General features: G+C 34.0%; 2 protein-coding genes and 1 pseudogene across 3 annotated transcripts; 2 read left to right on the top strand and 1 right to left on the bottom strand.

Moving 5' to 3' along the window:
• Positions 1-4649: 4649 nt before the first annotated feature.
• Positions 4650-9506, bottom strand: LOC111291197 (calcium/calmodulin-regulated receptor-like kinase 1; annotated as a pseudogene). The gene is made up of 2 exons (XR_016346083.1): positions 6135-9506; positions 4650-5500 (listed from the first exon to the last, which is right to left on the bottom strand). The product of XR_016346083.1 is annotated as a calcium/calmodulin-regulated receptor-like kinase 1 (transcript).
• Positions 9507-10364: 858 nt separating this feature from the next.
• XEG113 (xyloglucanase 113) lies at positions 10365-16993 on the top strand. Its single transcript, XM_022881136.2, has 13 exons — positions 10365-10722; positions 11040-11318; positions 11402-11607; positions 11978-12083; positions 12488-12741; positions 12948-13083; positions 13932-14026; positions 14126-14179; positions 14554-14667; positions 15493-15591; positions 15676-15795; positions 16299-16385; positions 16478-16993. Exons 1-13 carry the CDS (start codon positions 10533-10535, stop codon positions 16643-16645), a joined length of 1908 nt encoding a protein of 635 aa, XP_022736871.2. The 5' UTR covers positions 10365-10532; the 3' UTR covers positions 16646-16993.
• Positions 16994-17898: 905 nt separating this feature from the next.
• LOC111289237 (ABC transporter E family member 2) lies at positions 17899-22776 on the top strand. The gene is made up of 12 exons (XM_022880101.2): positions 17899-18197; positions 18615-18700; positions 18802-18899; positions 19010-19127; positions 19213-19302; positions 19976-20280; positions 20374-20569; positions 20652-20837; positions 20948-21217; positions 21813-22058; positions 22201-22335; positions 22418-22776. The coding sequence occupies exons 1-11, from the start codon at positions 18095-18097 to the stop codon at positions 22318-22320; spliced, it is 1818 nt and encodes a 605-aa protein (XP_022735836.1). The 5' UTR covers positions 17899-18094; the 3' UTR covers positions 22321-22335; positions 22418-22776.
• Positions 22777-23103: the final 327 nt, after the last annotated feature.

A 23103-nucleotide genomic window follows, 5' to 3' on the forward strand; every position in this document is an offset into this window, starting at 1 on the left:
ATTTGGGAATCGGATTATCCACTTTGTTTTTTTTTTTTCTTTCCCTTTTAAGAGTACTTGGTTCCAGCTATATCATTTGTTTGTTTCTAGGGAGAGAGATAGTGAGAGATCTCCCACTATTACCAGTGTGACTTGATCTGAAGATGACATTCACAATCGATTGTTTCTTATCCTCCCCATGTCTCCGAAAAAAAAAATGTTTGATTTTACCTCAAATGGGTTTCCATCATGAAACCTTATACACTAGCAAAAAAGTAAGATCATATGATCAAGCAAAGATCCTCCCTCCTCTCTTTAGCAAGGCTTGTGGATCCATCACTTCCAGAAAGGTCCCATCATTTTGCAGGAATTTGACATCAACTTTACCTTTCCAATCTAACAAATTCTGTTTTTGCCTTTGTCTGTGGCTACGTGCCACATACTCTTTTGCAGCTAATCGTGGCCATCCCTCCAAAGTTCAATCCCAACAAAAATTAACAAAACCCACAAAAATATCTATCAGCTGCAGCGCTAGCAGTCTGTGGAAAGATTTGATTTCAACGTTAAATCTGCCCCATATATGATTAGCTGGCATCAATTCTTCCACCAGTATTAGTGTAGGTTTCTTGACTAGAGGCAAAGTTAGTAAAACAAGCACTTTGACTGAAAATTTTTGCCATTCGGTTTTCCTTTTTTGGTGGCATTTGACTAGAATAATTCTATGTGCTGTCAATTATGATAGATCCATACAGTGCCACCCTCTTGACTAGTAGGATGCTTCCTAATCCTAGCTACATACATAAATATATATAGTATTTGAAGACTGAAGTTGCGGAGTATTATTTTTCTTTTGGTCGAGATAAATTTACAGGAGGGGAGGAATCAGGATAAGTCATAAAGATTTATGAATTTTTTGAAATTTTTTAAATTTATAAATCATCAGTTAATAAGAAATCATAAGAGGTTAAATCTGAATATTTTTATATTCAAAATTTAAATCTTAATCATTTGTATTTATTTATATTGGCATTGCAAAATAATATGTCAAGTACTTAATTCAGATTCTCAGCACTAAGTTTCTGTCACATTTTTTTTCCTAAGATATTAAAGAAGTTAAACAACATGGAGGAACTTGCGCTAATTAAAATTATGATGATTGTTTAATTTCAATTTTCCGTTCAACTCAATAGCAAATTCATGCAAATTGTGGCTAGATATTTAAATCAAGCCTGCAGAATACATAAGTTGTTTCTGTATGATACATGCATCCGATCCTATGGGCCAAAGAAAACCACTTATAAACAAAACCAGGGCCAGTCTCAGTTTGCAACATTAATTATTTAATATATATATATATATATATATATATATGTGTGTGTTGGCTAGCTAGTTGTTTTGTGATCAAGATAAGTTTCAACTTTTTGAGGACTGATGATTACCGTTTTTAACTGTTGGGTGTTGGGTATTCCCCCTTTCTCAATATTAGTCTCTTTCTGCTAAGTTATGTGTACGAGCATTTAACATTTAGCAAATACTATATTATTATTTAATATTCTCCATCTGTTTCTCTGTCTTTGTCTCTCTCTAGATCGAGCTTTGTTAATTATATGTTCCATCTCTATATATTCTGAATGAGACAACAATTATGGGATGGGATGAGCAGCAGCAGCTAGAAAAAAACAAATCATCCCCTTCTACCCCACTTGGATATATTTATATTCTTTCGGTGTTGTTCAACTTCTGGGGTGGATACCACTCCTGGCTAATTAAATCCACCTTTTGATGATGTTATCAAACCCAGCTACTTGTAAAGGAAGAAAAAAAGGATCAAGTTGAAGAGAAAAAGAAGGGTTAAAAAGTATCCCTAAAATATATTACAATAGATAGATAGGTATGTCCTAGATCATCTAATTGATTTCATGTTAATCGCTTTCTTTACAAGTCATTTTTTTGACTTTACAGATAAGAGCGGGTGGCTGTATTGGAAGTTTTCCACACCTTACTAACTTCACTATATTTTATTTTATACAATTAACTATATTGGGATGCATGAAATAATTTTATTTATTTAATATAAATATATATAAATTATTTTTTAAAAATTATATTTAAAATTTTAAAATTTATAATGTATATAAAATTCATATATATCGATTTGATATAGAAAATAAACATCTTAAAAATTTTTTATAATTAAATATTTTTTTTAAAAAAATTATTCGATAAACAACTAAAATTATTTATTATAAAAATAAAATCAATACTTCCTATTTTTAATTTAAAAAATATATCGCTAGATTAATTTAATTTTTAATTTTAATTTAAATCATTTTGATATTTAAATAAATTCAAGATGATCTAATTTATAATTAAAATAGAATTTTTTTTTTAAGTAATCTATGTATCATTCAAAAAAAAAATCCACATAAACGTTATGTGGCACACTTTATAAGTTTTATATATATTGTAATATAATATATATATTTATATAATTGATTTATATTTGTGGAGGGGACAAATTGATCCTTAACAAATATGCATATAATCAAACAGTGTTTAGGGCAAAATTATTAATGATCCCATCTGTCAATTCTCCATACTTTACTCTCTTATATAATAATATTAACTGAGATAAGATTAATTCATTAAACATGCTTTGACTTAAATTTATTTTTAAAAAAATTAGCTTGGGGAATCCCTAGCCTGCATGCACAGGGAGAAACGTGCTTCTACTTGATTTGAAGTACAGATGCACGTACGTAATATGTCCATTTATACAATGAGTTAAAAGTGCTACTAGTATAAATTAATCGAAGCTGTATATAATAATTAGTGTAACAAATAACGATGAGAATATATATATATATATATATATATTTATATATATATATATATATATAAAACAAATTAACAGAAGGGCAGAGGCGATTGGTAATGGGTTCTCCGAAAATTTTGAAATTTCTTTTAGCGTTTATATATATTTATATTAAATACTTTTAAATTGGTTTTTTAAATTAAAAATGTTAATTTTATTATTTTTGTGTTTTATAAGTTTAATTTTATGTATTATAATTTAAAAAATATTCAAATCACGTTTATATTTATTCATTTATTATATCCAACTATTATTATTTACAAATTCTTAAAATCAAGAGATTTGTCACTAATTTTAAATCACAATCAAATTAATTTACAAAAGTTAAATTAACTTTTCAACAATATTTAAGTTTTTAACCAAATACCAAATTAGTTTTTTACTTTTTTTTTTTTTGTTGGTTAAAGAGTTTTTTGGGACAAGTCAAGTTCAAGAGATTTAGCTTCCTACAACTCTTCTTTTCCATGTCATATTGGAACGACTTTACAAAAAGATTAAAAAATTCATAACTTTTAATCTCAAAATTTTATCTCCATTATTTTAAAAGTATTTTTAATTTTATTATTTTGATAAAATGTTTAATGATCAATTTATTCCTACTTCTTTTTTATTTCAATTTTATGTTATCAAAAGAATCAAGAAATTTCCCATAATTAATTGAAAGATCATGTAATTAGTAATTCTACTATTAATTATAAATCAAGTTATTGTTAAAAATATGATATTGTTATAATAATAAATTTATTTTATAATTTTATGAGTTTATTATATTTTTATTAATATATTATTTGCATACATATTAATAAATATGATAAAATACGTTTTCAAAAAATAAAATAAAATAAAATATATAATATTAGTTGACTCTTCAAAATTACATATCTAGATCCGGAGAAATGCATAAAGGATTATATTTCAATATACAGATTTAATACGAGGGTGTCATTCGAGGAAACATCCATCAATGCTAGCTTCAAGTAAATTCATCCTACCGTCGCCGAAAGTCAAAGCCAGACAAAGCCAGTTGGATGTTGTGCTTTGACAGTCTATTAGTAAAAATATATATACTTATATATAAAATAATGTTTCCCTTTAATCATTTAAAAAATAATAATAATAAAAAGAGAGGGAGGTTCTTATTGAGTTTTTATTAGGTTCTTTTTATTATCTCAATAATTAGTATTATTATTTGATTTATTTAACAAAATCATGAAAAGGATGCTCGATTCCATTGGGAGCCATATATAGTTGACTCTCAAACAAGTTGATGCTTGTTTCATGATCATCAGCCGATGAAATTTGGACCAACTAGGGTTTTGAAGTAAAAACACTTTGCTAAACAATAAAAAAAAAAAAATGCCATATGCGTAACTCTTAAGCTTCTCCTTGTTCAACACTACTTTAGTTTCTTGATGAGTTTAATTTCTGTCGCACGTATTAATTTTGCTTGTGAATCACATCAATGCTACCCAATTGATGGCACGAGGAAAGTGTTCATGAAGGAACATTGAGCTTTTTTAAGTTATAAAATTTGCTAACTATAGAATGTGATCATTGGATCATGTGCAATCGTGTAAGATCAAATTAAGTTAATTTTCCATATTCGAGTACAATAATAAACTTCTCATATTTATATAAAACTTTAATGTGTAGTTAATGCCTGCCATGAGTGTGCTTTTTAATGTCGTCCAGTTAACATTAACATTAAACTTTGACTTACTAGCTTGTTTAAACCTTGGGGATTTAATTATTATATCACAATTGACTAAGTGAAGCATTGTAAAGTAAATAGGAATTTGAGCAAAGTTTTCATAGAGAGAAAATGAACTTAAAATAATAAATTTCCTTCGTCATATCAAAAAAAAAAAAAAAAAGTGTGCATCAACACTATGAACAATATTTATGGTTGATGAATCAATGTCTGATGTGAAAAAAAAAAAAAAAAAGAAAAAGATTATAAACATGTTATTTACATGTATTAACAGGTTTATACCGGCAAAGGAAGATGAGGTTGAGGCTCCATACAACTCAATATCCTGTCTACAATCTGGTTCATATCTGGCCTGCTTTCTGAATTTTCAAGCAGCGCTGCATTAGCTAAATCAACCAAGATCTTTAGTTGCTCCAAATTTGCATTACCATTGAGTTTTGGGTCCAACATTTTAGCCAAAACCTCCACGTCCTGATTTTTCCTGCTTTCTTCCGTCCATTCTGCAAATGTCACAGAGCCTTGTGTTGATTTCAAACCTGTTATCAGTTCAAGCAGCAGGACCCCATAGCTATAGACATCACTCTTTGGTGATACCAGGCCTGTTTTGAGGTAATTGGTGTCGACATATCCAAATGAACCTTTGACGTTCGTTGGGTTTTGAGAGCCCGGCTTGTTGTAGCCCAATTTACAATGCCCAAAATGTGCAAGTTTGGCATGATTATTGTCGATTAGAAGAATGTTAGAGGACTTGACATCTCTGTGGATTATGGGTGGAGTCGCTTTAGAATGTAGGTAGTCTAGGGCTTGAGCAATGTCGAGGGCAATACTCAACCGGTTTGACCACGAAAGTATCCCTGAGGACTGGCCATAGTATGTGTGCATCCTGTCAAAGAGGCTCTTATTTGGCACGTATTCGAGCAGTAGAAGTTATTCTCCTGCTTAAACAATTTAAAGGCATATTGTTAGTTATGAAAACATCTTTTGTTCGAGTGCTCCAGTACTGTCTCGCCAAAAAGACACTGCTCCAGTTCAGAACAACTGTTTCTGTACACAGGAACGTTGTATACAAGATATATGCCTACTAGGACTAGGTGATCCCTCTTTTAGTGATATTGTGGTTTTTTAGCTCACTTGAACTAATGGCAAGGCTAGGCCCATAAGTCGTGATAAAAATGATATGTCCAGCATCATCAAAATGGGCTGGTTTGTAATTGGAACAATGCTTGTGGGTGAATCTGTCAATATTTTCTTATAGGATAGTTATTTTGGAAAGGCAAGGCTTAGCCCATGACTACATAAAATGATCTCGATGAATTCTAGGCTTCGAGCTGTAAGCACTCGTAGAGTTGTAACTTGCAACTATCTTTTGAGCGGGGAATATGTTCTGAAATAGTAATAAAATCTTTTGAACCAAAAAAGGTGTTTTTATTATCATGGAATCACGTTTTATAAAAGTTAGTACTAAAGTTTATCAAATTGATTTATCATTTTTTAGGAAATCTTTTAAAAATGTATTGCATTGCATGAAATTAATTAAAGAGATTAAGGGATAGTGAAACGGCCGGTCACCTTTTTCCAAGCAGAAACCAAGCAATCCCACCAAATTTGGATGAGAAATTCTAAGCAAAATAGAAACTTCATCCAAGAAGATCTTCTTGATACCACCCTTCTCCTCCATCACACGCTTGACAGCTGCGAATTTTCCATCGCCAAGCTGAGCAAGATACACGAAAGAAGTTGCTCCAACCCCTGTTCTTATCCTAAAATCATTTGTTGCCATTTTCATCTCTTCAAGTGCGTAAGTCCTTAGGACGCCATTACAACACAAACTGATGCTCTTTCTTGGAGGTTGTTGATCATTCCTTCCTTCCTTGTGCAGCTTCACCTGATCATCTGCACATTTCCTTGCCTGTGCCTCAAGGTAGATGGCCAACTTCTTTAAGATCATTGTGAGAAGGATTACTAGCAGAATTGCACCGATAATCCATAGGTGTCTCCGCCTTGTAGAAAATCCAAAGAACCACATGATGATCGATGATCGACGATGATACTAATTATATCTTTGTATTTGCGGATCTTTCTTTCTTAGTAACATTTTCTCTGGGAGAGAAATCAGAGAAAGTTCTCTTAACGCTTTAGAGAAGGGTCAAGGAGTAAAGTTTTAAAGATTCATAGAATTGGATTTTTGCATGGAAGAGAGCTAAAAGTAGGTGTGATACATTATGTCTTCATGCAAGCAAGAGAATAATCACTACATAAGGGTCTCAAAACTGTCTCTTTATTTATCGTCCATTTCCTGGTCAAGGTACTTAGCTGTACTTCTCAGCCCCAAAATAATACTAATCTATTTACTACATGATTGTATAAGGAATAATTAAGGTTACATGATTCAATCTTTACTGCAATTTATTTACTTTGCAAAAGAAAAATGACGGTCATCTGACCGGTAATTGAGTAAAATTTGAAATACTATACTTGGACTCGGTAGAACAGAAAATTGGTAGGCAAGACTAGCTTTGGCTTGCAAGATACTGATGGACTTCCTTGAAATGGAATTCGAATAAGTGAAATTCCCAGAATTCCCGAAACATATAATTGTGCATATTATATATAAAACAAGTTGAGATACAATAGAAATCCCTATGCATGTAATTAAATCCGGTGCAATGGAGAGTAGGGTTAGGCCGCTTAAGAGAGGTGAGCACACACACACACACAGAAATCAATAACTAATAATATTAATGAATCCAAGTGTTGGGCTAAAAGCCTCCAATCCAATCACACCAGCGGAAGCGAAATCAAACAATAAATCAAACACACAAGAGACAATAATTTAACGTGGTTCGGTCCAACTGACCTACATCCACGGATGAGAAATAAGATCCACTAGTTGTAGAGAATTACAAACATACATCAAATCATCAACCTCACTCAACAATCAATACTCATAAGACACTCTCAATCTCCTCTAGTCCTATAGAGTATTCTCAACCCAAACAAACACAAACTCAAACCCTTGTGCACCCTTTCAACATAACCAAACACATACCCATATGCTCCCATACACCATACCTATGTGGACCCTCTCAATCTCCTCTAGTCCACTCACAAACAAACATACATACACATAAGACGTAGAGCCCCAATACTCTTATGGAATGTCTATCCCATAAAACCCTACAATTCTCTTACATCTTTTTCTCATACCTAACCCTGTAGAGACTTCACCTATTTATAATCATACAAACTTGCTCATTAAGAATCTCTCTCCTCTTAGAATTCTTCTCCTGTAAGTCAAACTTGCCTATTAAGAATCAATTTCCTTTTAGAATTCTTCTCTTGCAAGTCAAACTTACCTATTAAGAATCCTCTTTCTCTTGGAATTCTTCTTTTGCAAGTCTTCTTGTCCATCAAGCAATATCTGATAAATCTCAAACAAATCTCTTATGGGATTTGAGTCAATATTCCTAACAATCTCCACCTTGACTCAAATTCCATCAATCATCTGTCTTCATGCTAGACATGCTTGGCTCCACCTGCAATGAAAGTCTCACAATCATCTTCTCTTCTCTTGTGTCTTCACACTTCATACAAACCAATCCTCAATCTTCAAAACTTAAACTCGAACTCTTCTCTCGAATCGAGCTCTTCTGGACTTGCTTCTTCCCATGTTTCAAACCATGCACTTCCCAAACCTTTAGCTCTTCTCACATCTCGAACTTTCAGCTCTTCCACGTCTCGAACCTTCGACTTTTTTCATACCTTGAATCTTCAACTCTTCTCACGTTTCGAACCTTCAGCTTTGATAGCACTTGTTGGGGAACACCACAGCTCTGATACCATTTGTTGGGCTAAAAGCCTCCAATCCAATCACACCAGCGGAAGCGAAATCAAACAATAAATCAAACACACAAGAGACAATAATTTAACGTGGTTCGGTCCAACTGACCTACATCCACGGATGAGAAATAAGATCCACTAGTTGTAGAGAATTACAAACATACATCAAATCATCAACCTCACTCAACAATCAATACTCATAAGACACTCTCAATCTCCTCTAGTCCTATAGAGTATTCTCAACCCAAACAAACACAAACTCAAACCCTTGTGCACCCTTTCAACATAACCAAACACATACCCATATGCTCCCATACACCATACCTATGTGGACCCTCTCAATCTCCTCTAGTCCACTCACAAACAAACATACATACACATAAGACGTAGAGCCCCAATACTCTTATGGAATGTCTATCCCATAAAACCCTACAATTCTCTTACATCTTTTTCTCATACCTAACCCTGTAGAGACTTCACCTATTTATAATCATACAAACTTGCTCATTAAGAATCTCTCTCCTCTTAGAATTCTTCTCCTGTAAGTCAAACTTGCCTATTAAGAATCAATTTCCTTTTAGAATTCTTCTCTTGCAAGTCAAACTTACCTATTAAGAATCCTCTTTCTCTTGGAATTCTTCTTTTGCAAGTCTTCTTGTCCATCAAGCAATATCTGATAAATCTCAAACAAATCTCTTATGAGATTTGAGTCAATATTCTTAACACCAAGGACATAATTAAATACTCATTAATTGGCATAAGCTAATGCTCGGTATATGTAGGTGCGTGGCTAAATAATAATCAAGTCCCCAGGCCATTTAATTCAATAAAAATAAACAGATAAACAAATACTATTGAAACTTTGGTTTTCCAAACGACTTCCAGCTCTCTTTATTAGCGTCTCTTTACATGTAAACTAGATACATAGACAAATCTAGGTCTTTCTTAATTAGTTTTTGCTGTTTTTTATTTGTATCCTTCTTTAATACTTTGTATTTTTTCTACTCGTATTCTTTCCTCTTTCGTTGCTTTTGTGAGCTCGTGTCACTACTAAAATATCTCCATAATTGACCGTGTTAGATTACCAATTCAATATTTAATTAGTTGTTGGTTTGGTCTGTAAACCTTCTAATCCAAGTATTAGTATTTAGCAGTGACAAAGAAGTCTGGGTTTGAATGTAAGAAGAAAGCTTTAGAATTTTGAAGTTTTAGGTTTAAATTTTATTTTGTGTGAATTTAGTTATTTAATTCTATTGTATTATATTTTATTAGTTCATTAATTGTATGGTTTTGATTATTTAATTATATTTTAATTTATTCATTAATAAATTATTTATTATAATTTGATTATAATATAATTATTGATTATTCAATTGATTATATAAATACGTAATATTTGATTATAATTATAATTAAAAAAAATAATGACCAATTACTTATCATCAAATACCATTAATTGTCTACCAAAACTTCAAATTTAATTCCCAATTAGTAACTTTATTTTTTATATAGCTTTAAAAAATCTTATAATGAGTGATTTGATTTTTTTTTATAGGCATTGATCTTATTCCTACTTTGTATCCCACACTTTATAGTATATACATTGTTAACAATAACATCATAATAATTTTGGCTTATAACTACTATATATTTGTCTCTTAGGAATATTTTTCTTCGTCTTAATCAATAAAATTTCAAAGAAAAAAATCAATGATTATAAATTACGTGCCACATGATAAATTTTACTACTTGTACTGCTTTCAAGTAATAATTACTTAAATGAATATTTATAAGAAAAAAAAAAAAAAAAGAGAAATGTTTTTTTAAATAAAGGTGGTGATTGATTCGTGAGAGAATAAAGACAAAGGACGGGAAGTGGACAGGCGGCCGGGCTAACGGGGCTGGTGAGCTCTTACAACTCACAGCTATTAAATCTTGATCCAATAAACTCTTAAAAACACATGGAGACTGAACCATAAACAAAACACAAACCAAATCTCTTTTTTTTTTTTTTTTTCTTGCCTGATATTCTGTCCTGAAAAATTCAACGGCGAAAGAGATCAAATTTACTAAGAAAATGATGATTGTTTGAGATTAGTAAAGCAATTACGATCAAACACAGCTAAGATGGGGGGATGGAGAAACGCGGTTCAAGAAGCTTCTGCTTCCAAGCCGCTGTTTCTGACGATATACGCCACCGTTATAGTGGGGATATTGGTGTCTTCTTTTTACGTATTCTCCGCCATTTACTCTCCATCCGCTTCCACCGCTCAGTCTATCTCTACTTCCTGGCTTTCATCCCCTCCTCTTCCCCAAAGTAGGTTGCTTTTTCCCCTTATTTCTTTATTTGAACAGCTTCCGGATTTCCTTCTGTTTTTATGCAAATGTTTGAGCATATGTTATTAGAAGAACCTAGTAACATCATAATCGTTCCTGGGTCCTGGTCAAAATGAAACCTTTTTAATGGGTTGGAGAAACAGAGCTCAAATTTGCAATTCTTATATTTTTGTTAGTTTGACTTTTTCTTTGTATTTTTTTTCCTAGTTTTAGTTTTATTAGTTCTTGCAATAACTTTTTGTAAACTCTTGAAATTTTCTTTTAGCTTTTACTGATCTCCTCAACTCAATATGGCAGATAGGGTTTCTCCTTCCAGTGGTCAGTCAATCAACACTTCTCAACCAACAACAACGGGATTACAACCTGGCAGCAACCAGTTGAGACCTATTTGGGAGGCTCCACCTCCTACTTCGAAAATGCCACCTTTGAAGTCCTTTAGACTAACAAAAGAACTGATTGGAGAAAGGGCGAAAAATAATGTCATTATAGTCACCTTTGGTAACTTTGCGTTTATGGATTTCATCCTGACATGGGTTAAACACTTGACAGATCTTGGTGTTTCTAATCTCCTTGTTGGTAAGTTGTTATATCTTGTAGCAGTTACATAAGACGAAATTGTGCTTAAAAGCGGACACTAAATTGGAATCTTTGTGATTTAGGTGCTATGGACACCAAACTGTTGAATGCTTTGTATTGGAAAGGTGTTCCAGTTTTTGATATGGGCAGCCGTATGAGCACGGTAGATGTTGGCTGGGGCTCTCCTACATTTCATAAAATGGGAAGAGAAAAAGTCTTACTTATAAATGCTATACTTCCTTTTGGTTATGAACTATTGATGTGTGATACTGATATGGTGTGGCTCAAGGTACTATTCTATGCCTGTTTCTTGATTATTCCTTTCCTTTCTGGATCAAGCACTTCTTTATTGTTTACATCATGCTAATCAATATTTTGATTGTTTCACATTTTTTCACTAAAGTAGATAAGTTTTATTATATTACAATGTTGTCATACTGTTCAAGAATGTAGATTTCTCTGATTCTATTAGAACTAAAATTTCATTGATAAGTACTCTTGTGTAATGTTTCTTTCTCTGCTGCCGTATAAATACTTTTTTTTTAATGAAAAGGAAACTTGCTACCATTATTTCATTGTATTTTCCCTCATGGTCCTTTATGGTCACTTCAGAAGATATACTTGAAAGTCATACTTATTATGCCATGTTCCCTTAACAGAATCCGCTTCCATATCTTGCTCGGTACCCTGATGCAGACATCTTAACTTCAAGTGACCAAGTTGTGCCAACAGTTGTTGACGACAGATTGGCTGATTGGAAACAAGGTAAAAAATATTTCAAAAAGTATTGCCTTTTGATCTGCCTATCCTGTTTTGAAGTTGTGGCTGACAGTATTATTGTTATTTGGAGACCTGCCATCTTCTTTATTAGGAGAAGGGGGGGATTGCGTGGTCATGTTGGGTTTTAAACTTAGTGTGTCCTATGCTGGCTTTATATTGTTTTTGCCTTCTATGTTGTACATGTTAAACTCTTCATGTACTGAGCAGGGACTGCCCAGTTTGCACTGCAGCCATAAGCCTTTTTCCCTTTGTTGTTAACATGCATGCATTCTATCAAAGCTCAAATCACACGACCACTTTGAACATTTATCACTTTTGTCTTTTAACTCATATATGAGAGTTCTTGTAACTTCTTTGGTAAAAATTGATTCTTTCTTTGCCGTGAACAGTTGGTGCTGCCTACAATATAGGAATTTTCCACTGGCGTCCTACAGAGCCCGCGATAAAACTGGCAAAAGAATGGAAAGCTATGCTTTTAGCTGATGATAAGATATGGGATCAGAATGGATTTAATGAACTTGTACGTAGGCAGTCAGGGCCAGCTGTTGATGATAGTGGACTTTTTTATGCTTTTGATGGAAATCTCAAGCTGGGAATTCTGCCAGAAAGTATATTTTGTAGTGGACACACTTATTTTGTTCAGGTAGGATCCATAAGCTAGTTCTTGGTGATTTTGATATATTCTCGTCCTGTTTTTATTTTACTGATGGTTGTTATAATTTCATTTTCTTCACTTATATAAGTTTTCATGTTTTTGCAATTGAACTTTAATTGTCTTGCTTGTACCTGTAATGGGTAGCAGCATTTATTTTACACCAAACTTGTACTAAGTCCTAATGCTATTAGCAGGCCATGTATGAACAACTTAGGCTGGAGCCATATGCATTGCACACCACATTCCAATATGCTGGTACTGAAGGGAAGCGTCATCGACTGCGGGAGGCTATGGTTTTCTATGATCCACCAGAGTACTATGATGCACCAGGTAATTTTGTGCCAGTTATTTTCCAGTTGTGATTTTAGGTGTTATATCAGGATTAGGAATGCTCTGTACCAACTATAAAGCATCAGCATTTCTGTGCAAGCTTTTCTGTAGATTTGATGTTAGGATCCATATTATCTCACCAATGCCCTATATCTTTAGTGCACTTTTACCAATAATTGGATTATAAGACAGATTTTGGATTCTCTGTTGAGCTTCAGATGTATTTATTGATCTGATAAGGACATGCTAAACTTCTTGAAAGTTTTTTCATTCATTTAGAGGTGAAGGGTCATATCTCATATGGATTATGGCATTAATGATCAAACATATGCAATGTGGGTATTTTGGGATGAAGTAAATAGTCCATGTAACATAGAGTTGGTTTACATTATTGCCCTCCTTAATAATTTTTTTGTTTTCCCCATGGATATATCTTGGTTAAAACTTCATCAAACAGGGGATCTGGCTATATCGATTGTCTTCTATGCATGAAGTATATAATTCCACAGCTGTTCCTGTAACTAAATGTTGGCTGTTTTTCTCATATTTGATATCCCTCCTATCCTGTTTTCTGCCCGTGTTGGTTAGGATGGGATGCAGCATAGTCTGAAATCTACTATCCAGCAAGCTTATCAGCGAAACTTTTATTTTTGTAGTGAAATGAACTCATTTTTTAACTTTTATTTTTATCCCCATTTTAAACAAATGGGCCTATATAGTCCATTGTAATTTCAACTTATCAAGCAATGATGATCAAGTCAATTGAATTTTAGATCTTGATACTTGCTTTGTAGAACATTTGCAGAATGTTTTGTGCTGCCAGTTAACTTATTGAAGGAACTGTGCAGGTGGATTCCTGTCATTTAGACCGTCTATTCCAAAGAGCTTGTTACTGGATGGGAAGCATAATCTCGAATCACACTTCTCTCTTATTAATTACCAAGTATGAATGTATTAATTTAGTTAGAACTACAAGCTTCTTCTGCCACTTGAATCCTCTGTGTTTATTCTCATAATTTCTGTTTTTGACAATTTTATTCAGATAAAACAAATCAGGTTGGCACTTGCTATTGCTTCATTGTTGAATCGTACGCTGGTGAGAACTCTGCGATCACTTAGCATGATTGTCTTAAGAGTTTGTAATTACTGTTCTGATGAATTTGCATGAATGTATTTTCTGTGTATTGGAAATTGAACCAAAAGATTAAAGTGGTTATAAGATTCTTGGATTACACCCTTAACGTATGAGTTTTAATTAATTAATTGTGCCTAGTGATAACAAAAGTAATCAAGGGAAAACATCTATAATTTAAAAATTCATCTTAATAAAGAGCCAGTGAAATCTGTTGTGCAAGTGGTATCACATTGTGTGGTGAAAGTTTTCCAATTCATTCCAAATGTAAACTTGGGTATTGCATTTGGATAAGGTTGTCTAATCATCTCTTTTGCTTCTCACTGTGTGAATTTCAGGTTATGCCTCCTCTATGGTGCAGGTTGGATAGGCTGTGGTTTCCACATCCTGGAGTTCTGGTGGGGTCAATGACTAGACAACCTTTTCTCTGCCCTTTGGACCATGTTTTTGAGGTATATTTTAGTTGATTCTAAGAACCATTAGATCTTTTTCTTGTTTCTGCTGGTAATAATCCTTTGCATGTTGTAGCAGTTTTTTTCCTCCTTGTTATGTGTGCATCCGTGAAATTAAATAATCTGTAAGTCGGAGCACTTCATTTAGCCTCTTTTAAAGTACAACATAATGCAAGGAGCTTGTGGAAAGTGCTTGCATTAGACATTCTCATTGACTTTCAAATTTATTTTTAAATAGTAAAACGTCACATTTCACATTCTTTGGACAAGCTACCTTTTTAATCACCTTTTTGAGAAATGATGGGATGATATAGAGCTGTCGGATGGACGTTCTGGTCAAAGGTTGTTTTAAAGTTTCTTGTCTGCTTGTCAGTTGTTGCAACGCAAATCAACAGTGGAATATATGTTTAGAACAGTCCTGAGAATTTCTTTTGGGATTCTTTTTTTCAATGAGTTGGGAGGAGGGAGGAGGACATAGTTTTGATTGTAATGTACATTACTTACTTGTTATGAACATCCTTTGCCTACTTATTTAGAGTCTTTTAAGTTTACACGGTTATCTTCTGTTTGGTTCATGCTCTTTTTCAATGAATATCAAAATTTGAAACCTTTAAGATCAATTTTGTCCTCTTATTTTGGTCAAATTCTGGATATTTTTAATTGACTTAAGAATTGATTAGGCCAATAACTAAAAGCTGTGGTTCATTTAGTCCATGAGTCTTCTATTGAGGTCAACTTCTCCTTCAGAGTTCTATTATGAGAAGATGCTTTTATTCTGAGCATTAAAACTTGTAATTCTAAGGAATCTGCTATGCACTGTTGTAGGTAAATGTCATGTTGAAAGACCTTCCAGTGGAGGAATTTGGTCCTGCAATCAACATCAGAGAGTACTCATTTCTCAACAATCCGTCGTTACCCCAACAAGTACATGAATATCGGTGATATAGATTAAATTGTTTCTTTTCTATGATCTCCTTCGGGAAACTTTAGTTTTGGATGTTGTTTCAGGTAAAAGAGTCATGGCTTGATGTTCAGCTTTGTCAAGAAGGAACTGAAGATTGCCATGCATCAAGCAACACAAGTCGACCAGGTCTTTTAAGATTTCCAAAACGCAGCAGTGAAGAAAAGGTATGGCAGATTCTTTACTTGCCTTTATGAAATATCTTGTTCAAAGTAGTGCAATTGCTCCCAATATTCTTGATGAAATGAAAGCTGATGAAATAGATCCTATGTAGTGGATTGTTCCATGATAAAGATGTGCTAGTGTGTCATACAAAGGTTTCATTGGTTAAATGTTTGCTTTGCCCAATATTTAGACATACTTTTTGTTCAGTTAGACACTACTCTGGGTTTAGGTTGGTCAATAAGTATTAAAGTTGCTAATCAGAGTTTAGGTTGATCAATGAGTATCAAAGGTTGCTATGGCCCTCCTGCTGGTAAATCGCAATAAGTTTGCTAGATTGTAGGTTACCATTAGTTCATAATTGAGTTATTATGATATTGTTTGTAATTTCATGAAACTTGTATTTGTACTCTTATCATGCTATTAGCAATGTCTTAATCAAATCAGATGACACATTATTGGCTTGGTATTGACCTTGCTGAATTCTAATTCTAATTCTAAATTACAGTTCAAGACAGTGTTCTCTTCATTCAAGGATGTCAAAGTCATTCAATTCTCTTCAATGCAAGATGCTTTTCTTGGTTTCACCGACAAGGCAAGTCTTTTCATCAAGCTGCAGCTTCTCTCCTTCCATCATTTTACTTTATTGTCTTGTATTAATATGCTAAATGATAAATTTACACTCAGATGAGAGAGGAGAAATTCAGGAATCGTGTGAAGCGGTATGTAGGTATATGGTGCTGTGTAGATAACCACACTCCTGGACACATATATTATGACATGTATTGGGATGAGAAACCAGGTTGGAAACCTGCCCCGCCTAAAACCCCAGATGAGGATCATCCTCCTTTCTGAGGCCCTGTGCTGACCAAGCGTGTTATGGAGTATTATTATTTATCAAAATATTGCCAAGTTTAGGGAGACAGAGAAAAGAGAAACAGGAATCTGTTCAAAGCTGGTCTCATTTCTAATTCATTGTTGAAAACCAAGAATATTGTATTCATGTTTGTAGATGGGATGAGGTTGTATCACTATTCAGAGGAAAAATGTCCGGAATCTGAACTTTGAAATAGTGAAGGGCTGATGTGTTTTTCAGGCCTTTACATATGTATGCATAGGTTAAAATTTTTTTTGACTTTGTATTTAATCTTTCAGCAATTCAAATAAAAAAAAAAAAGAAATGAAGCTCCTGATTTAAATAAAGTTCGGGTGCATACTGGTGGACCTTTGTTCCAAGGCTGGCTAAGCTTATTACTGCTTTCATAAGAGTATGGACTAGAACCAGTTACCGAGCACCAGGTCTGTAGAGGTGGAAAATTCCAAGAAGCCTATGAGTTTATAAAGCGCCTACCAAGAGAGCTTGAACCTGGAGTTTGGGGAGCCCTGTTAAGTGCTTGTAACTATCATGGAAACATCGAAATGGGAAGAACATCTTCTTGAATTGAAACCCGAAAATGTTGGCTACTACATTTCACTCACCAACATGTACGAGGAAGGACAGAAAGGTGTTCGAGGCAAATAATGCATGAGAGAAATTTGAGGAAGCCGACTTCATACAGTCTTATTGATGTTGCTCCAGGATGAAACCGAAAATGATTACACCACTATTGCTTCTAATAATCCTTTTTATTTTATTTTAGTAAATTCTGCATTTGGCAACCAACTGAATAGTTGTAAAATGAATTGACTTGAATTTGTTTCTTCATCAATGTTTAATTTGTACAGTCTCAATTATACAAAAATAATTTTATTTATAAATTGGATAAATTTTGTTAATCAAATAAATTCATTCAATAAAAATATTTTAAAATAATTAATTTTTTATTTATAAATTCCATAAATATTATAATGACTTAACATGACAATTTTGAAATATAATGAAATCGATTTAAAAAATGAAAAATCTATAGATTATATATATATATATGATAATAACAATAATAATAATAATAATAATAATAACAATAATAATAATAATACGAAAAATAATCACGTGCAATTTAAACACGCTGAACCCTGGGCCTATATAATTCCAGAGTGGAGTCAATACCCGACCCAAAAATTAAACCGATATCATATATGGTAATATATTAATTAATAATAAAAATGACAGACAGAAATAGAAGAGAAACCCTAGAGTTCTTTCACGTGCATTGCGTGTGCTCTAAGCTCATCTCTGCCCCAATCCCAGCACACGCCACTCCCCCTGTTTTGTTCTTCAAGTAACCCAAAAAACGACCGACCTTCGAACCCTAGTCCTACAACTATCGATTTGCTTTTTGTCTCGTTAATCAGAGGGGAGAGATGGCTGATCGATTAACGCGTATTGCGATTGTCAGCTCCGACCGCTGCAAACCCAAGAAGTGCCGCCAAGAGTGCAAGAAGAGCTGTCCTGTTGTTAAAACTGGTAATCTAACCTTTACTCTCTCGGTTAATGATTAAATTTTTAATCTTTATCTGGAAAATCAACTCTGGTATTTTCTTGTTTTCGGAGATTAAAAATTGGGGGCAATTTAATTTATATTAATGGAATTAACTTAATTAATTCTTTCCTTATCCTATTTTCTGCTAATAATTTTTAAATCGCACGACACCCACATGGAATTAACCTGCATCAATGATGTTGATTTTTGGTGAATCCATTAGCGTTGTAATTTGGATGAATCCTTTTACTTTCGGATCTTGTTAATGCTTGTAAGTGTCTAGTTGGTCAATTGCTATTCAAGCATCGTCAGCTTTTTTGGCCCGCCAGTTGTTGCTTGGGTCTTTGTTTATGTATTCTACTGCTGCAAATTATCTCACTTTTGTGTTACTCTGACCGCAGGGAAGCTATGTATTGAGGTTTCTCCTGCTTCAAAGATTGCTTTCATCTCTGAGGAGTTGTGCATTGGTTGTGGTATCTGTGTCAAGGTATGTAATTTTACTCTGATATCATATTTGTGTCCGTCTCTGTTTTGTTCTTGGTATGGAAAAGAGCATACAACTGAACCTGAACTCCTGATCTGATGCAGAAATGCCCATTCGAAGCAATTCAAATCATCAACTTACCAAGAGATTTGGATAAAGACACAACCCATCGATATGGTCCCAATACTTTTAAATTACACAGGTTGGTTTTCATTCATGCTTTTCCTGAAAATTTTTGTAACTTTTCTTTTCTTTCTTTATTTCTTTCTCCTTCCCCCTTGGTTTTGAGATGGTTTTGAATTGCAATTTTAGGTTACCTGTTCCAAGGCCTGGGCAAGTTCTTGGTCTGGTTGGAACCAATGGTATCGGAAAATCAACTGCCCTTAAAGTTCTGGCTGGGAAACTAAAGCCAAACTTGGGTCGTTTCAATGTAATTCTCTGAGGCTTTTTATTTTTTGGTAATTTGCTTCTTTATGCATGTTAATTCTTTACCTATTTTGACAATCCATTTGCAGAACCCCCCAGATTGGCAGGAAATCTTGACCTATTTTCGAGGATCTGAGTTGCAGAATTATTTTACTCGCATCTTGGAAGATAATCTGAAGGTGCTTATTTTCATTGATTCTGATTCTGCATCTTCGAAGTTGCATGTTTCTTTTTTATTGGTTTATGAGTTTTTTTGGGGATGATGATGAGAGTATAATAAATAGCAGAGCTCCAAGTAATCCAGTCATACACCATGTCAAGGCATTCTCTAGTTATCTTGCTAGTTTGTTCCAAAGTTTTCCTAAAACTTAAAAAGCTAGGTTGTGGTATTCAATGAGTGGGATTGCTTCAACGTCTTCTTCTAACTTTCCTAGATGTTAGCATTGGTTCCCATAAAACAGATATTGTGTGATACAGTGCATGCAAAGTTTCAAAAATATTTTGACTGTGACCTCTTTGTTTTTTATACTTATATTATATTCCCAGCATTGGTATTGAATTTCTTTGAGTCTCAAACTTTGCCCCTTGAGCATCCCTGGGGGAAAACTTAAGCCAAGCTGAACCAGTTTAATTTTGCATTTAACAAAGATCTCCTGGAATGTTCCTTTTTACTTGCTATCTAAAGCTACAGAACTATGTAGCTTGCAAAAATGATTGATAATAAATGCCACTTTCTCTTGTCAACTTCAATACATCTTGCATCTTTGCAGCCATGAATATGGCAATTTTGAGAAATGTCCTGGAATTCCCTGTATTGCCTTGATATTCGCTGACAGTTTTTATATTAATCAGGCCATCATCAAGCCACAATATGTTGATCATATTCCAAAGGCAGTTCAAGGCAATGTCGGTCAGGTGCTTGACCAAAAAGATGAGAGAGAAATGAAGGCAGAACTATGTGTTGATCTTGAACTGAACCAGGTCATTGACCGTAATGTTGGGGATTTATCTGGTGGAGAGCTCCAGAGATTTGCTATTGCTGTTGTTGCCATACAGAATGCAGAGATATATATGTTTGATGAGCCTTCGAGTTATCTCGATGTAAAACAGAGACTGAAAGCAGCACAAGTCATTCGATCTCTGCTCAGGCCTAATAGGTTTAATCTTCATTTGTCCTTAGTCTCAAATAATTCTTATTAGTTTGAATGGATCTGATTTGGGTGGTTATGCTTTTATGCTATGTGTTTCAGCTATGTGATTGTGGTCGAGCATGATCTTAGTGTCCTGGATTACTTATCAGACTTCATTTGCTGCTTGTATGGAAAACCTGGTGCATATGGAGTTGTAACCCTTCCCTTTTCTGTAAGAGAAGGAATCAATATATTCTTGGCTGGATTTGTCCCTACAGAAAATCTAAGGTTTCGAGATGAATCTTTGACCTTCAAGGTAAACCTGTTAGTATTATTAGTTGTGCACCCTTATTACTCTTTAAGCTCCTGCCATTACCTCTGTTTCTCTTTTGTTTTAGGTTGCAGAGACCCCGCAGGAAAGCGCTGAGGAAATTGAAACTTATGCACGATACAAATACCCAACCATGACAAAAACTCAGGGCAATTTTAAACTTAAAGTGATTGAGGGTGAATTTACTGATTCTCAGATTATTGTAATGCTGGGTGAGAATGGAACAGGAAAGACCACTTTTATTCGTATGCTGGTATTTTGCTCCTTCATTTTCTGTGCATTCATTATAGTACCTGTTTTAAATCATTGTAAAATTGCCTGTCACTTGGATATGTTGATTAATATTATTCGATAAACGTGCAGGCTGGTTTATTGAAACCCGATAGCGTAGAAGATTCTGATGTTGAGATACCTGAGTTTAATGTTTCTTACAAGCCCCAAAAGATCAGTCCCAAATTTCAATCTACAGTCAGGCACTTGCTACATCAAAAGATACGTGATTCTTACATGCATCCCCAGTTTGTTTCAGATGTAATGAAGCCTCTTCTCATCGAACAATTGATGGATCAAGAAGTAGTGAATCTTTCTGGAGGAGAGTTGCAAAGAGTTGCATTATGTCTATGCCTTGGAAAGGTAAACTTCTAAATTACCGAAAAGTTAAGGACATAGATAAATTTAAATATAGATGTTCCAAGTTTTCTGTACTGCCTCACAAGTTTGAAATGTGATTGGTTTTGAACCTAAATTTATGGAGGTGCTGACGATAGGTGCATCTCCTATCCTCATTCCAACTTAAGCATTACCTTTCCATGCACATATATCTAGATGCATGCTTACATGTGCACACACATGCCCACATGTACTGGACTAAGCACCCAAACACATTATAGTCTTCATTTGGGATTTGCTAAACTTGTTTCTTTTAACATTATAAGACATTTGAGGTTGCTCTCTAGCGAATGCTAAGAATTGAGAGCTGGTGCGTCATAGTTTCTCCGGAAAGTTGTAGTTATATAAGGCCAATTGATGATAGATTAAGTTTTATTTGGTTTTAGGTTTTCTTAATTGGGAGTAACATTGTTGTGTTTCTATCATTTAGTCAGTTTTCCGGCCTTTTATTCTTTCAGGAAAATGTTGGTATGACAATTTTTTTTATATACTCATGTTTCAAATTAAGGTATTGTGACCTTTTTAGCCTGCTTAATGCATTTTGTTTTGTTTCATGCAGCCAGCAGATATTTATCTGATTGATGAACCAAGTGCCTATCTTGACTCTGAGCAGCGTATTGTTGCTTCTAAAGTCATAAAGAGGTTTATCCTCCATGCAAAGAAAACTGCGTTTGTGGTTGAGCATGATTTTATAATGGCAACTTACCTTGCAGATCGAGTTATCGTGTATGAGGGGAAACCATCACTGGATTGTACTGCAAATTCTCCCCAGTCCTTGTTGACTGGCATGAATCTCTTCTTATCTGTGAGTCTCATGGCTGTTATCTCTTTGGAGCCATAATTCCTTTCTATACTGATTGTTCAATTTATTTGAAATTTCTTGATTCATCTTGCTTCTGTGTGCATGGTGTTTGGTGCTAACTGTTGCACATTATTGCACTCTACAGCATCTGGACATCACCTTTAGGCGGGACCCAACCAATTACCGACCAAGAATCAACAAATTGGACTCAACTAAGGACCGAGAGCAAAAGGCTGCTGGGTCATATTATTATCTAGATGATTGAGTAATTGACTGAAAGGTATGAAATGATCGCTTTCTGTTAAATTATTATGGGTTTATCCGGTGGCTGCTGTTTTAACTATTGTTTTTATCCATTGCAGTTGCTAATTGTGATAAGATGCAAGTGCATTAATGTTGGGTGATTATCTCATCTCTCATATGACTTGTTCTGAAATGTTGTTAAGTGAAAAAGAGGTGGTCCTTTGTCCATCTTGGTCCTAAATGAGCTAGCACACCATTGTTCAAAAAAGATTTATCCTATAGTGTGCTTTTCTGTTCACCAATTTTGGTTGATATTTGGTGAGTTTGAATATTGTTACTTTTGTTTCTTGCTATATCTCCATTGTATTTTCACTAGATGTGGAAAAATTTAGAGGAAGGAATGTTGAATTGAGATATTGAATTATCATTTTAGCGGTTGTTTATTGAACGATAATTTAATGGTTTTACCATTTTACAATTACCCGGGTACTTGAGCTTGAACGGGCTTCGATTTATGCAAAAGTAAATATTTCCTTCTCATTGGTTGAAATTTGAAACGGGAGAAGAAATTTTTGTTACCGTCGTCTATTTACTCCAATTTTAGAATTGTACACATATCCTTCTATATATTTTATAAGCATTAAACTTCGTCATGGAAGTTCCATCCAACGTATAATCATCTCAAATTAGGAGAAATGAGCCTAACGTAATAGATGGAATGAAGGCTTGAGGTAAGAAGTTTTAGTGGTACAAGGGAGGAATCTGAGACTGAGGGGTGGATGGTGGCGTACCGAGCATTACATAA

Source organism: Durio zibethinus, chromosome 11, assembly GCF_047325235.1.
Source record: "Durio zibethinus cultivar Kanyao isolate XHJ-2024 chromosome 11, ASM4732523v1, whole genome shotgun sequence".
NCBI lineage: Eukaryota > Viridiplantae > Streptophyta > Magnoliopsida > Malvales > Malvaceae > Durio > Durio zibethinus.

Coding starts and splice junctions, on each gene's coding strand:
- XEG113 (XM_022881136.2), top strand. CDS start 10,533: ATGGGGGGATGGAGAAACGCGGTTCAAGAAGCTTCTGCTTCCAAGCCG. Junction 11,608..11,977: donor CTGATATGGTGTGGCTCAAG/GTACTATTCTAT, acceptor TTCCCTTAACAG/AATCCGCTTCCATATCTTGC. Junction 15,796..16,298: donor AACGCAGCAGTGAAGAAAAG/GTATGGCAGATT, acceptor TCTAAATTACAG/TTCAAGACAGTGTTCTCTTC.
- LOC111289237 (XM_022880101.2), top strand. CDS start 18,095: ATGGCTGATCGATTAACGCGTATTGCGATTGTCAGCTCCGACCGCTGC. Junction 18,900..19,009: donor AATACTTTTAAATTACACAG/GTTGGTTTTCAT, acceptor TTGCAATTTTAG/GTTACCTGTTCCAAGGCCTG. Junction 19,303..19,975: donor TCTTGGAAGATAATCTGAAG/GTGCTTATTTTC, acceptor TATATTAATCAG/GCCATCATCAAGCCACAATA.